This window comes from Carassius gibelio, chromosome A1, assembly GCF_023724105.1.
Source record: "Carassius gibelio isolate Cgi1373 ecotype wild population from Czech Republic chromosome A1, carGib1.2-hapl.c, whole genome shotgun sequence".
Classification (NCBI taxonomy): Eukaryota; Metazoa; Chordata; class Actinopteri; order Cypriniformes; family Cyprinidae; genus Carassius; species Carassius gibelio.
In genome coordinates, this window is record NC_068371.1 from 27,224,427 (window position 1) to 27,240,612 (window position 16,186).

A 16,186-nucleotide genomic window follows, 5' to 3' on the forward strand; every position below is an offset into this window, starting at 1 on the left:
CTGGCTGAAGATGAGTGAGGGGCAGCTGATGGCTCTGATGGTCACGAGTCTGAAACATACTGGAGATCTGTCTGTTGTCTGGAATTATAATGAAACTCATTTTGAGGGCTTTATGGAGAGGCAGACGAATGGATTAAGAATTCTCCACATTTCCACCGGCGATCTCACCACATACTTTTGTGCGACATTGTATCAAAAACGTTTAAACTTTGACAAAGGAGTGCAACTATACAGTAAGTGTGAGCATTTAATCTCTCAAGAAATAAATGCCCTCTCACTTTCAACTGCTTGCATTTCCTGCACATTTCCTAATGTGTAAATGTTTGTTTTAACATGAAAAGCTCAACAACTGAGACATAGGCCTAAACTCAACTTTCGCAGGCATTTGACTATCAGAAATGAAATAATGAATTACTGAAGAAAGGACGTCAGTGTGAAAAGCAGCTGTGATTGTTGGGTGTCCACCAGCTGTTTTATGCACTACACTGCATCTTATCCTCATGGACTGCGGCAGATTAGCCAGAAAAGACTACAGAAAACCCAAGACTTGTAGTTTTGATTGAGGGAAAAGGCAACGCTCAATATTTTTATAATGAGTGACGACACATTGGCCGTTCCAAGATGGCAGACATGTCTGAGGTGGTTGAATGTGTCATCCATAGATATGTTGTGACAAAAAAATTATGCATCGCAAATCAAGAAATGATTCTGCATTGATTCTGAGATTTTCTGAAGGAGTTGCGATTCTCTCTTGAGAATGATGTAGGTTGGTAGTAGTGAGTGGAAGTAGGTGGTGCTGAGCCTGTGGCTGTTCTATATGCCAGCATTAATGTCTTGAACTTTATGCGAGCAGCTACCGGTAGCCAAAGAGATAAAGAGAGGTGCAACCATATCATAACAACAATATCAAACAGAATATCAATCTTTTTTTCTGATAGACTGCATGCCTTCAAAACATTTCAACCTCAAGGTTTAAAACTACTTCAAACTGAAAAGCTTTGAACCTAAAGCTTTTAAGACTACTTAGGCTCTGTGTGTTGATGAACTTTTTAAAATCTAATTATAGCCTAACTGTGACCTTAATTTCCTGCTGATAGTAAACCGTAAGCCTTAAGGACTATCCCACAAGTTCATGTGCAATAATTGATTATGGTTCGTTGAAATAATTAAAAAGCAATATTGTTTAAACCCTTTCCAGTTAAGATCTATAAAGCCTATTTGGATTGTATTACATAAGTATCTTAAATTTAAATTATGTTTGTATTACAAAATATATATATTTTTAGTTTATATGGGCATGATTATTAGAAGTGTGATGTTTTTGCTTATCTTTTTTTGTGGTCCTTTCAGCAAACCAAAGTAAAAACATGCCCTTTGATCAAGTACAAGGTAAGAGTGAAAAAAAGCTATAACTCTCTCTCTCTCTCTCTCTATATATATATAGAAACACAATAGACAATATTTATATGTGGAAAATATCAGTTTTTCATAGGTAAAAACAGAGAGATACTAACTGAACTTTCCTTTTAAAAAAAGCAGGTCCCGATGGTCTTTCTCTTCATTACCAAGTATTTGTACCATTGCTGTGTTTTGGCCTGCTGGGAATGTTAGTAACTGTTTTAGTGGTGCATATGAAGACCAGGAAAAAAAACATCACCTCTGGCAGTGAAGAATAAGAGAGGATAATGGATTTAGCCTACAAATATTTTAAAACCATGATTTTACTGTTCTTTTTGTTGTTGTTATTGTTCAAGTAAATATATAAGAACCCTTGAAACTCCAAATTTGTCAGTTAAAACAGGCTTGTTTTGGCCTTTGGATAGGTGATAAGGGAATGAGAATGGGAATAGCTTATTTATTCTTAAGAAATATACGCTATTTTAATTTTTTATTTTTATTTTAGCATGTTTAACATTTTAATTGTTGAAGGATTAAGTGTTTATGGAAAACACTATGTTTATTATATGTATGTAATATGTTTTATTTTATTAATTTGATTCGTTTTGAAATAATATTCTTCTGGGCTATTTATAATTTTGTTTGTCCTTCATGAAAAGCTGCTAGGAAATATTTTAAAAAAGCATAAATCTTTTAAGTTGCCAGTAGGAAGAAAACATCTACTACATAGACTACTGTTGAGACCTCGGTAATCCTCTGCAAACTTCGACCGTTGGACGTGCTTTGTTGCGTCCTGCGTCAACACTCAACAGTGCGTCTTGTGTCAGCAACCCAGAACTAAAGTTCGATTCAGTTCGATTTTTGAACTGGTGTCATGATAAATCGAGAAAAAAAAAAAAAAAAAAAAATACTTTTGAGGAAAAAAACTTCCGCAGCTTCGTTTGCCATACAACAAGCTATTACGACAACTTTTGATCATGCATTTAAAACAGCTAACGTACTTTCTTGGTCTTAAGCGAGGAGACCGGTATTTTCTTTCACTGTCTACCTTTTACTGGCTTCCGAGGATCCTTCCTTGACATTGAGAAACATTGAGACTGCTATGGGAGACTGTTTAGGGGACTCGATTTCTCACAGCTCGACTGGTTAACGTACTTCCATAAACATAAATATTATTTATTAAGTCTATACTTCACCAGAACGGCTCTAAAGAACGATTCGTTCAAGAACCGAACATCACCAAAGAGTATAGAAGTCTCTATTCTTTTTGACATCCCTACAGACTGGTGTAGCCATATGATGTCTATGGGTGTAGCAGTCATAGACAGTAAAAGAAATGGACACAGATACCCCACTGGAACTCAATTGAGACAATTTTTTAGCGTTTTTTAGCACGTCCGTTTCTGACGCGCAGACTCAAACTAAGCTTGATGACATCAGCAACCTGTCTGACAGATGTAAATCTTCTAGTAGCTGTGCGTGAAAACTGTCATCGTTAATCTTGCAGAGATGGCGAGGTTGAGCGGTGAGTTCTTTGGCGTGAGTGAGCAGGAGTAAGTATTCTGATTAATTATTTTGTATAGTATTTTAAAATGTAACGCCAGTACGCCATATTAAGTTAATTGCCTGCGAACTTCTCCTCCTGTCTGTACGGTAATGCGACAGAGCCGAGTGGTTATGACACAATCGTTAGCCTATTTTTACAAAAACTGTTTCTACGGGGCCATAATGTAACATAGAAGGTAATGGAGCCCTTCATACATTGTCGTGTATCTTTAGAAATAAATAATGAACAAACGGAGTCTTTAAACTCAGATGTAAAGTTATTCACCAAAATGAATGGGAGTCAATGGGAATGCTAAAGCAAGTGAAGTTCTGCTACAAGATGGCGGCACGCGGCTGACTTCAACTTCCGGTCGACTTCCTTGCTGCCTGGTAGCAGTCGATTCTTCTTCTTCTTTCGTTTTTTTTTTTTTTTTTTTTTATTATGGCGGTTGGCAAACTAACTTAACGGTGCATTACCGCCACCGACTGGATTGGAGTGTGAATCAGGAGATATTGGATCTTAAAAAAAATAAAATAAATGTAATCCTACTGGCTAAGTCGGTGTCTCTAAGAAACTTAATAACAAATTGATGTATGTTACTGGATGCTTTCCCTTATAAACCTTGCACTGTAAAATTATTCTGATTGACACTTCTGAGACTGAAAAAGCTGGTTTCTTTCTTGGCTGTACTTTGTGCATGTGCACTGAAATAAAATATGCTCTACAGCAGGGATAGGCAACTTTGGTCCTGGAGGGACACTGTTCTGCAGAGTTTAGCTCCAACCCTAATAAAACATACCTGAACAAGGCAACCAGTGTTTTCAGGATTACTAGATAGATACAGGCAGGTGAGTTTTTTTGTGGTCCTTTCAGCAAACCAAAGTAAAAACATGCCCTTTGATCAAGTACAAGGTAAGAGTGAAAAAAAGCTATAACTCTCTCTCTCTCTCTCTCTCTCTCTCTCTCTATATATATATATATAGAAACACAATAGACAATATTTATATCAGTTTTTCATAGGTAAAAACAGAGAGATACTAACTGAACTTTCCTTTTAAAAAAAAGCAGGTCCCGATGGTCTTTCTCTTCATTACCAAGTATTTGTACCAGTGCTGTGTTTTGGCCTGCTGGGAATGTTAGTATACTGGATGTATGTTACTGGATGCTTTCCCTTATAAACCTTGCACTGTAAAATTATTCTGATTGACACTTCTGAGACTGAAAAAGCTGGTTTCTTTCTTGGCTGTACTTTGTGCATGTGCACTGAAATAAAATATGCTCTACAGCAGGGATAGGCAACTTTGGTCCTGGAGGGCCACTGTTCTGCAGAGTTTAGCTCCAACCCTAATAAAACATACCTGAACAAGGCAACCAGTGTTTTCAGGATTACTAGATAGATACAGGCAGGTGAGTTTTTATGAGGGCTGAAGCTAAACTGCGCAGGATAGTGGCCCTCCAGGACCGGAATTGCCTATCCCTGCTCTACAGTTTCTAATTGACTGCAATATTGGCAGTTCCTTGTTGGATGTTTCCCTATTATCTTCAATGAAGAATTGAGCCCAGTGTGTCCTATTCTTAACCGTGTAATTATACTTTCTTCTCTTCTACTCCTACACTCTGTCCTTCCTATCCACTTCTGGTTGTATATTATATAAATGCCTCCCTTTATCTTGATCTACCCAATACTCCTGCCATTTTGATCTTGCATATGCTTTAATGAATGTTTTAGCTTCAGATTTACTATATGGAACTTGTAATATTCTATTGTGTTTCAGTGTTTGTTTTGCAAGTCTATCAACCTCCTCATTCCCTTTCACTCCAACATGTGCAGGTGCCCAGAGAAACCTGATTTTTAAATCCTTTGCATTTAACTTATACAAAACCATACAAATTTGATGAATTATATCATTTCTTATAGATTTCCCAGTTTTTATGCTTTCTAAAGCAGAATAACTATCAGATATAATCACTGAGTTATTTAACTCATTTCCCTCTACCCATTCCAAGGCCAACAAAATTGCAACCAGCTCTGTTGTGTATACTGATAAATTATCTAGCAGTCGATTCTGTCCCCCTCGAAATGTCTGTTTCCCCTCGGGTTGCCAGATCCGTGTAATAAACCCAACCAAATAGTTAATCAAACATTTTCCCAAAGTAGCCTATATTCCGTGGATTTGGCAACACTGCCGCATGCAAATATACCAAACACACCTGGATGTAATGAAAGCAAAAAGGGACAAATTTCTTGCTACACTGCAGCGTAGTAAAATAATTCTCATACTCAATTTTTCCATTGCAAATTAGTATAATCTGTCCATGCTGACATCCAAACTCAGGGTATTATATTTCTGTTTCCATATAGAGCAACAGTACATTTGAACTAATATTCTATTTGATTAATCTGTTTACCTTCTTACTGATAACAGTGGAATATAGTTCCTCATATGTGTCAAACCTATATGAGGAAATTCTAAATGACAAAATTCAAGGTGTTTATCCATTTGTCTTCTGACTTAAAGCAACTAGCACATTGACAATTACCTGTTTTCCAATTTCAGTTTAAATGGGTGTATTCCTTCAACTGGGCCTTTAGAACCTCATTGCAGGTTATTTGTTTAGATTTTAACAATAAAGCTATTTCAATAGATGGCAAACTTGATCGCATCTCCTCAGAAAACAATGTAAAGTTTAGAAGAAAAGTGGCTTTAGGACAAAAAGAGACCTGCCAATTTTTATTTTAGAAAAAAGCAAGCTTGCCAAGCTTGATAAAAGCAAGCTTGATAAATGGTTCAAAAGGCTACTAAATATTTTCCTTTTCAACATTGCTGTGAGACATAAACTGATTATGTTAACAGCAAGGATGAATTTAGTGGGGAAAGACACAAGGACCAACAATGTAAATGAGTACATTTATTGACCATTACACAAAATAGCCTATGCTATTCTTAATAAATATGAAGCAGGTGTGTACTGCATTACTTTATTTCACAGGTTTGGGGCAACAAAGATCATTCTTTCAGACCAAAGCACAGAGTCTGTTAACCAGGTTTATAGTTTACTGAATAAAGGGTATAGAGAACACTATGAATTAAAATGTTCATGTGTGCATAGGGTTCTGATTTATACACAACATTTATGGTTTATTGTATACTTATTCTAATGTATGTTTTGCCCACACCACACACAAAGATTGTTTTAAACTTTCAGTGCATACATAAATACAACAACAGCATGTGATAAAAAAGTAAACATAAATGAGCATAAATTAATAAGTATACCACTGTATAAAACAGAATAGCCAATGCCTCAAGCATCACATTGAAATAGGTAATTGAAAAAAAAAAGAAATACATTTCAAGTTGAAAAACCTCTCGTCTTAAAACTATTTTAAAGTTTAGGATTTAGGACGGTATTTTGAACTATTTGGCTTGCCGTACATCCAGTCACGCTTCTTGCGCACGCTAGTTCTGATTGTACGAATAGTAACCATTAAAAGAAAGGTAGTAACTCTGCAACTAACTACGCACGAATTGTAGTATGTTTGCGTAAAGGGGAACAGACAGACATTCCGAGGAGAACAGAATCGACTGCTACATCGGTTCAGACTCGTCAATTTTCTTCCGTGTCTTCAAGATTCCTTTTATCGTCGACTATAAAATTAGATTTGGTGAACTGTCAAAGTTGTTCGGATGTATTAGTTCTGTTCGCACGCATTTTGACCTATGATTTTGACTTTTTAGCTGGATTTAACGGAGGAAGAGCACGCATTGGGACAAGTGAGTAGACGCTGTTTTTTTTTTATCTAACTTTTTTTTTTGAGCAAAGGCTATATTTCTTGTCAGGTTGTGTGTTATCATCTGAAATTTACGCTGCCCAACAACTGAAGTTATAACACCGTTGTTGTTTTATTGTGACCTTCATCATGATGCAATAAACGTCACGCCTCCTATCCATGAAAATGAGCATGTTAAATTTAATGTTGAAATTTAAAGTGATGTAACATTTGTATCTTTGTCTCCGTTTTTCAATTCATGAGTATCTTCTCTTGATAACTCAAATGTAGGGTAGGGCATTTTTTAAGTCTAGAAACTTAATTTTTTTTGTTGTTGAAAAAGGGGTTAAATTTTCTGTGGAAGACTCAGGACTATAAGATCTTTGCCCATTCATTCCATTAGGTTGCAAAGTTTTTTGAAAACGTTTTATTTTTGTAGTTCTCTTAGCCAGATAACTCAGAATCTTTTTACAACCATCCTAGAAACTGTGTGCAGTTTTAAAGTATTAAACATAATAAAAGTAAAGCTGAAAATGTTTTTGAAAATGTATTACTGTACATGTATTGCATTTCTTTACAACCACTCTGATTTTACTTATTGATAATAATGATAATAATAATAATAAAAATATGGTGCACAATTAATGTGCAAATGCACTTGCAAGGACATTAATATTTTTTTTGTTATTATTTATAACAATAGATTAATAATTATTAAATAAGTGTAAATTAATTCCTTCCATTTGCATTGTTTTATCCAAAATAATCTTCCTCTTTTTGAATGCTGTACACCCAAAAAACATCCGAAAAAATACTGGAAGTGTGGAAGAGTCAAAATAGTATTGATATTACATGACTCAATTGTCTACATTTCATGTCATTTAATTCTTCAATTCTTCAGTTTCAGAGGCCACCGGACAACTATGAAGCTACTACACCCATCAGAGAGCCTCCTTTATTTGCTCCTAACCTTTGGTAACATCGACATTTCTTTGTGTGTGTGTGTGTGTGTGTGTGTAAATGTATATATTATTATGATTTTTCTTCATATATCTTCATGAAAAAGCACTTTCAAAAAGGTAGATATGACAATACAAGTTAATTCTAAAAATGAGCGAACTACACTGAAGGTATTTAAGGTGCCAATATCTTTTTCGTACATCACTATCCTATTAGGCAAATAGTTTCCCATCTGAACAGTATTTATCTTGGTCAAAAACAACGATCTAAACTAGAGTATTTCATTCTTATTAGTTAATACTATTATATCTGTATGTTAATTTGTTTTACAATCCTTAAAATCCTATACTCTCTCTTTCCTGCTAGGACCCTTTCTAGGTGGATTGTCAATCCCTGTTGCAGTAAACATTGGTGATTCTGCGATTTTTACATGTAATGCGACATGTAATGGACATCTCTTATGGACATTCCACACTAACAATGAAAATCTGGACGTTATAAAATGTGTCCAAGAGACTTGCACCAAAGGAGACAACTTTAAGACCAGAATGAGCCTTAAGCCTGGAAACATCTCTACGTCTCTAGCCCTGTATCCTGTTCTGTACAACGATGAAGGCTGGTACACGGTCAAATGTGATTCAGCGTTTCTCTGTAATTTCCACTTAGAAGCTCTTGGTAAGTTCTTATTTTTTAGTTAGGCATGGCATACGATTATTTAATGGAAATGTTTATCACCCTAAACAAGGTGCTTACCACTGTTAGATGTAATGCTTTGTATTGTGTCCTTTCATTGTTTAGTACCAACTACTGTGAGCACCTCAGTCTATAGAAACGTCACACTGCCCTGCTACGCACGCACCGAGAAACAAATCACTGATGACGCTGTGTACATCCTGTGGAAAAAAGATGACCGAACGGTGTTACAAGTTCAAAAAGGAATTGCAACATATGGCTCAGGTTTTACAGGCAGGGTATCAGTTTCGCTATACCACTATAAGGAAGGAGATCTTTCCCTTAACATATTTAGGGTCACCCCATCAGATAAGGGATTGTACCGGTGCTATCACAGAACTACAGAAGAACAGGGTTATCCTGGTGCTGTCACTCTTAATGTTACAGGTCATTAAATGTTTAATTTTTTAAAAACTTTTTTTTCTCCTGTAATAGAAAAAAAGTTGAACTAAAATGGTGAATTTCTTTCTTCAGCTGATCAAAAGATCTATGCAAAAAATTTTGGGGAAAATCTCTCCCTGGACCTGTTTGGCTCTGAGCATGTAAAGGTTACTTTCGCCGGTCATGATGCAGATGAGACCCCTGTTTGCAGTGTGACAGGGAACCAAACTACATGCTCATCTGAGTACACGCACAGAGTATCTGTCATAAATGACTCCCTCGTGCTGCGTGAGTTAACGTCCACTGATACAGGCACATTTACTGTGAAAAACGGGATGGATGAAGTCATTAGTGTCAACACTGTCACTGTGGAGGGTAAGTTTTAAATCAAACTAATTTTCGTTTTTTTGTTTTGTTCTTCTCAGTTTAATAATTGTCTTTCGTTTGCATTCAGAACTATGTTCCTTTCTTTGTCATGCACAGGTGTGACCCAGAGACATCATTACATACCGCTGTCTGTGCTAATCGGTTTCTTTTTCATTTGCCTGTTCCTTTGCTGGCAATGCCATAGACAGTCGCAAGCACAGCAGCATCGCTGCAGTTATAGTGCAATACAGTCTGTTGTGAATATAAATCCAGAACCGATGAGAGAGCCTGCATGCATTGGATTGTCTCAACAAGAAACCAACCCAGAGCCTGAAGTCTGTCCACGCACACCTGTTGAGGAGACCATGCCTGAGCCTGTGAGGACCACTGAGAAGGAAGACAACACTGAAGAATATATTACTTGTGGAATAGAAATTGGAGAAACAATATAGGAATACTTTAAGAGAACTGGAAAAAACTAAGCTGTTCAAATGTTCTTCCGCTGCTGTATTATATGCAATGAAAAAGCTGGCATCAGATTTAACTGGATATTCTTTGAGCAACTGCATAACTGTGCCAGTGAACAATATGTGAAACTTGAAGGGAAAGGAATTACATTTTTACTTCAGGAAGCAGCCTATAGCTCCAGTCTTGTTGGTGAAATTTAGGCAAAACTTTTTGGCAAAAAAAGATACATTTTCCATTCTCAGTTGTATAGTGACTCAGCTCAGTCACGTTCAATTCCATTTAGCCACAGAATGTATCAATAATTTAAAGTATTTTAATTATATTTCACATAATGGCGTTTTTCTGAATGTTTACATTGCTGAAAGGCATCTTAAATCAATAGACTGGGGCTGCACAACTATTATTCTTGTCGTAATGATGATGTCAGATATGTCCACACTGGAAATCCACCTGCTTTACTGTGCTGCTTCTGAATAAGCATTATTCTGCACTTTTTCATGCTACACTTTGATATATTGCACTTTTTCTATTGTTCTATTATATTTATAAGATTGTGATACTAACCTTTTTTATTTAATTGGTTTAAGTAAAATGTTTACAATATAAAGTATTACACACACTAAAATGTTTACAGTGTATGTGTGTTTTATTCTTTTTATGATCAAAAGTCACATTACAGTATATGAATGAATGAGTGATTAATCTATTAACAAATTCAAAGCATGAAATTGCCAGAAGATGAAAAGGTATGTTCCTGTTTTTTTTTAACAAAATGTCTTTGCTTTAGTAATAATAGCTTATTATATTATACATTAATATTTATACCATAATTTTAATTTAAAGAGTTTTCTTTTATATATACATACAGTTGTGCACATACATTTACATACCACTTGCAGAATATGCAAAATGTTTATAATTTTAATAAAATAAGAGGGAACAAAAAAATTGCATGTTATTTTTTATTTAGTACTGTCTTGAATAAGCGTGAACATTCAGGAAATTATACACAGTATTAATATTCACTAAACTTTTGAACGGGGTCATTTTTACAAATTCAGTTAATTATTTTGTCTTGTGGAGTATATTAACGTGAAATATCTTATTGAAGACAGTACTAAATAAAAAATGAGATAAAACTTTCAAGGGGTATGCTTGATGGTTGATGGTAGGGCCTATAACTTATAAGCATAACTATATATATAGATATAGATATATAAACAAATACATATATAACTGTGACTTTTCAGTGTTACTAATGATTTTTGTAGAAATAGTTTGAAACAAGTTATGGACGCTTTTTTGTCATCATGACAGGGCTGACATTTGTTGACTACATGACAATACAAATGATCTAAGAGCTAAGACATTCAAACCAGGAGATTATAACACAAACCATGTTTTCATATAGGTCATGAGCAAAACTATATTTGGGACCACTCTGTTTTCATATTTTGTGCAGGCTAAAGTGAACACGATGATGTAATGTGATTTAAATTGTGTGTACATCTGTGCATGTTTAGTCACTCTAAGAACCCCCAAAAACTCAAATGACCACAAATTCTGCCAAAAGATATCATTGTGGTAAACTTGAAGATATCTGAATAACACAACCTTAATGTAACTAATGCTTCCTAATACTCTGCTGATAAACACAGCTGGATTAGTGTTGAACTCTAATTGGCTGAACTAGATCATTCAGCTCAATAAAAGGCACAAGAGATCTATACTGAACTGTACATGGCAGAGCAAATCACTGCTGGAGCGATACACAGGTGAGTGCCAGAAACACGTTTGCTACTGAGACATAAGAAAATAAATCCCATAAAAAAAATGCCATGTAAATATTGGTTTATATTTATGCAGCATGATTATTCAGACTTTGTAATTTAAAATACGCTGATTTTCAGATTGCAAGATGAAGAACTTCGCTATAACCATTATGGTTCTGACTGTAATTGTTGATGTGAGTACATTGATTTCATAGAATCATGTTACTTTTTGTATTTTGGTCACTCGTTGATTAATCAGTTCATTTACACGTGCTTTGATCACTTTGATACTTCTCTTTTAGATCACCCCTGCTAAGGTAAGATCATTCATATCATCAGAATTATCTGAGTTGTGTTTAACTGGTGCTATGAGCTGCAAATATTTTTAGAAGCTGCGACTGATCAGCGGTCTGAATGGTGGACTGGTTACTGGTGTAAATGGAGTTAACCCTCTTGTGGTGGGGGGTCTGAACCCACCTGTGCTTTCTGGTGGTCCTGCTGTTATAGGACAGCCTCCATTAGCACAGGTAGGAACTGAAGATTTACCACTTAAAGGAAAATTTCCCCCAAATATGAAAATATGCTAAAAACCTACTGATGTTAATGAGATGTTAATGAGTTTGTTTCTTTTTTAATCTGCACTGATTAAATTACATTTCTTGCTCACCAATGGATCCTCTGCAGCGAATGGGTGCCGTCAGAATGCCGCCAGAGTCCAAAAAGCTGATAAAAACATCAAAATAATCCACAAGTGATCCATGCACATGACTCCAGCCCACCAAATAATGCCCTGTGAAATGAAAAGCTTCATGTTTATAAGAAACAAATATGTTGTTAAGGCGTTTTAACTTTAAATCTAAATTTCTGGCCAAAATACAATCCAAATTGATCTGCTTCATCCAGTGAAAATGTTCTTCCCCTGTTGTGTGTTGTGGACTCACATCAAAATCCACAGGCAACATTTGTTTTGAACTGTTCTGAATAAAACATTTTTTTTTTTTCTTGTAAATGGTGCCTGATCTGTGCATATTTCTCTCCACAATTAAAAAGAGTTTACTTTTTCATTGGAGAAAGCAGTTTTTGGGATTGTGGACTCAGTTTTAACTACAGGTTGAAGTAAAACAAAAACAATCTTGATGGATTTGTTTATTACTAACACAGGTTTTCACTTTACAAGACATTTACTGATGGACTGGAGTCATTGAGATTGCTTGTAGATTTTGTTTTGATCAGCGGTTTCAACTCATTCTGACGGCACCCATTCACTGCTGGGGATCCATTGGTAGATAAGTGATGTACTGTTAAATGTCTACAAAACTGTTCTGATGAAGCAACACATTTCGCTTAATCTTTGATGGCCTGAGAGTGAGTAAATGTTCAACAAGTTAGAAAATTTTTGGGGGAACTATATCTTTAAGCACTTTGTATATCCCACTAAAAGATAATGTTCTACACAGAACTCTTTTGTGTCTGACAGATTCTACCTGCTGCTGCTCTTCCTCCTTACGTGCTTCAGCAGCCACCTGTTCCCTATGGTCCCCTCAACACTGGACCTCAGCTGGCTTACCCTTTCGCTTCACCTAATGGGGTATTTGTTAATTTTCATTTGCGATATTTGTGTAACAATATGCATTTAATTCTGTCTAAATTAATGTAATTTAGGATGTTGTTGTGGCCTGTTTTGATCAACAGGGTTTGCCATATTACATTGGTGGGCCCCAGAATCAGCCAGCCATAATGCCTCCACAGCAAGTTATGGTACAAAACAAGTTGCTAGTGCTATTCTAATGCTATAAAATATATGTATGGGCTATAAATATATTCATGAAACTTATTCCTAATACTTGTAGGCTGGACAAGGTCCTACTGGAAATAATCAAGCTGTACCATCAAGCACACTAACTAGATTTAAGGTACATTTGATAAAGCAATTACAGGCAACACCATCTTTGGTCACTGGTCCAAAATCTCCTGTAAAAACTCTTAACTTTATCCTATTCACTTGTAGTATAACCTTCTAATAACTAACTGGTTATTGTTCATTCAGTTCATATGATTTTTGATATATACATTTGTAGTAAAAAGTCTAATGTAATTTCATTGTTTAGCAATATTCAGTGTTTATGCAACATTCAAACGGCAGAATTCCTGCTATCCAGTTAACTGTGTTAAATCGTTCTCAGCGCTCCTATCTCAGAAGGACCACTGCAAGACCACCTGTCTATACCACCCAGGTTTGTAGGAAAAATTATTTGGTATTTTTCTAGAATTGATGGTAGAATGCATTCTAATATGATTTATCATCTCCATATTCAGATGCCAGCTCAGGTCATCCCTGCTGTGCCTGCAAATCCTGCTGGGTAAATCTGAGTGAAGCTAAGGTGTGTTTTATACATGTGTTGATACGTTCCCATTGATTTTAATGTACAGTAATTAATACTCTTGCTGAAAAGCTGATTGGGTTTGTTTCTTTTCACAGATACTTCCAAGAGATCATCTCTTCTCTGCAGTAAATGCCATTTTTAATTTAGAATATTACAGAATCATTGATAACTATGATGTACTTTAGTAAAATGTCTAATTGCTTTGCTTTATAACGACAAATTGTGAACATTTGTAACAAATGCTTATATTGAATACTGAATAAAAGTCACTAGTTTGTTGCAACAATTAATATTTTCACCCTCTTAATCATAAAATAATATTATGGCCACACTTTTTGAAAGTTTGTGTTATATTGCCATCTACAGGCAACAGTGTTCCTGAAGTTACTATGTAACATTTATAAAAGAAAGAAAGAAAGAGCATTTCTGCACTGTAATTATTTATTCTATCTTATGAAATGTATTAATAAAATAATAAAATTAGTACTATCATAATAATAATAATCATCATCACCAACATTATCACCGTTTCAGAAATAATTGAATCAATCTGTTTTTCTATTCCTTGTCCCTAACTTGTCTCAGTACCTCACTCAGCTCTCCATTAAGGCTATGTACTCTTTTGTCAGTCTCTGACAAAGTTAATTTCTGACATGGATTCTGGTCCACATAGACGTCTATTTAAAGAAACCCATAACAATTATTATGATTCACACTATGTCGAAACTATGGTAGCTACAGAAAGGATTGTATTAGCTCACCACATGGCATCAGGACAGTAAAAGACACAAATCTTCAAAAGTTACGCACACATAGACATAAAATATACACTTGTACATAATGTGCCATTTAAAAGCTTCATTAAAATGTTAAGATAGATAGATAGACAGATAGATACTTTCTTTAATCATACTAAATACTTTTAATAAATACTATTATTCTGCATTATGCATAAAAGTAGCTTTTAAAAATCTGTTCTTCTGAACATTAAAACAACAACAACAACACCACCACCAACAACAAAAAAACACTGGAGTAATAGCTGCTGAAAATATTTTAAAATAGAAAACAGTTATTTTATATTGTGATAATAACTCACAGTATTTTTTGGTTAAGCCTTGGTTAGCCTTGATGAACATAAGAGTCCAAAAGAATTGTGCAGACCCCAAATGTTAAAGCGTGTGATTCAGCACAGTATTTAAGTAGAGTGTAAATGTTATATGTCACTTCTACTATGCTTATCAAGGCCAGGATATAAACAGTTATTGAGGTTATCAATTTTGTAATGCAAATTTCTGATGCCTCGAAATCAATCAACAAACAAACACCCCCAGGTACAGATAGACCTTGTTACATAAAAAATAAAATAAAAATAAATATATAGCGTTTTGCTGTCTACAACAACAACAACAAAAACTATGAAATAGGGTTACATAATTAACCATGTTGGTTATTTATGATAACCAAACCTACACAGCCTTTTTCTTATACATAGATATTAAATATTGGGATTTTTGCTGATTGATTTTTAATGCCATCTACTGGACTCCTAAGGTTCCTTACCTTTTCAGTCTGGTTCTTCTGTCTGGAATACTCAGCCCCTAAAGCATGTAATCACTAAGTGGAGATGACCACACTAATTGCCATAATTATTGTTTTGAAGAGATGTTGGTTAAATCTTGTTTTTTTTCATTCTCAGTCAGACAATAATTTGTCTCCTTACCTCACAGAACAAACAGCTCTTCATTCAGCCTGTGTATTAGTCTGTGAGGAAGCTCAGTTCTGATCTAAAGCACTGGTGCATGTGCTCTATATCTATTAAGCATTCAATGTTTTTAATGACTTAATAATAATGATAACTAATCAAAACACACATACTGTGAATACAGACGTACTTAAACTCAGACAATAAACTGATGAAAACAATTAGCAGCTCAGCCGACCATAATGATACATGTCTATATATGACGCGATATAGACAAATAGAGACCCATTACACACCATATGTGTCACAGCTACAGCAACCTGATATTATTATAGGGCATGCACTAGTTTAAAAAGCAAAGGGGAAAAGACACTAATGGTTTGCACTTCTGCTCTGCCTTGAATGTACTTTTATTTTCTCTAATATTATGCATTTATAGACTGTTATTGATTTATTGCATTTATTGAAATATATATATATATATATATATATACAGCACCAGTAAGGAGTCTTTCAAAAAAATATCTACATATTTAATTTCTAATGACTGTCTCTCTATGTTTTTAGACTTTAGTATATGTTTATTTTCATATATATATTAATTTTTTTTATTCACAGATTACCAAGATGAAGATTAAGGCCATCTTGTCCATGGCTGGTCTTCTCAACATTTGCACTTGTGCTCCTGTAAGTGTCCATTGA

The 16,186-nt window shown here is 35.0% G+C and overlaps 1 protein-coding gene across 2 annotated transcripts; it reads left to right on the forward strand.

Moving 5' to 3' along the window:
* The first annotated feature begins 4,141 nt into the window (after nt 1–4,141).
* LOC128017305 (uncharacterized) lies at nt 4,142–10,252 on the forward strand. Of its 2 annotated transcripts, XM_052602629.1 has the most exons (6): nt 4,142–6,720; nt 7,618–7,691; nt 8,043–8,351; nt 8,475–8,795; nt 8,883–9,164; nt 9,273–10,252. In XM_052602629.1, exons 2-6 carry the CDS (start codon nt 7,640–7,642, stop codon nt 9,605–9,607), a joined length of 1,299 nt encoding a protein of 432 aa, XP_052458589.1. In that variant the 5' UTR covers nt 4,142–6,720; nt 7,618–7,639; the 3' UTR covers nt 9,608–10,252. The 2 variants fall into 2 exon arrangements, with proteins under 2 accessions (XP_052458589.1, XP_052458598.1); XM_052602638.1 differs by lacking the exon at nt 7,618–7,691 and having other exon boundaries at nt 6,439–6,720.
* The last annotated feature ends 5,934 nt before the right edge of the window (nt 10,253–16,186 follow it).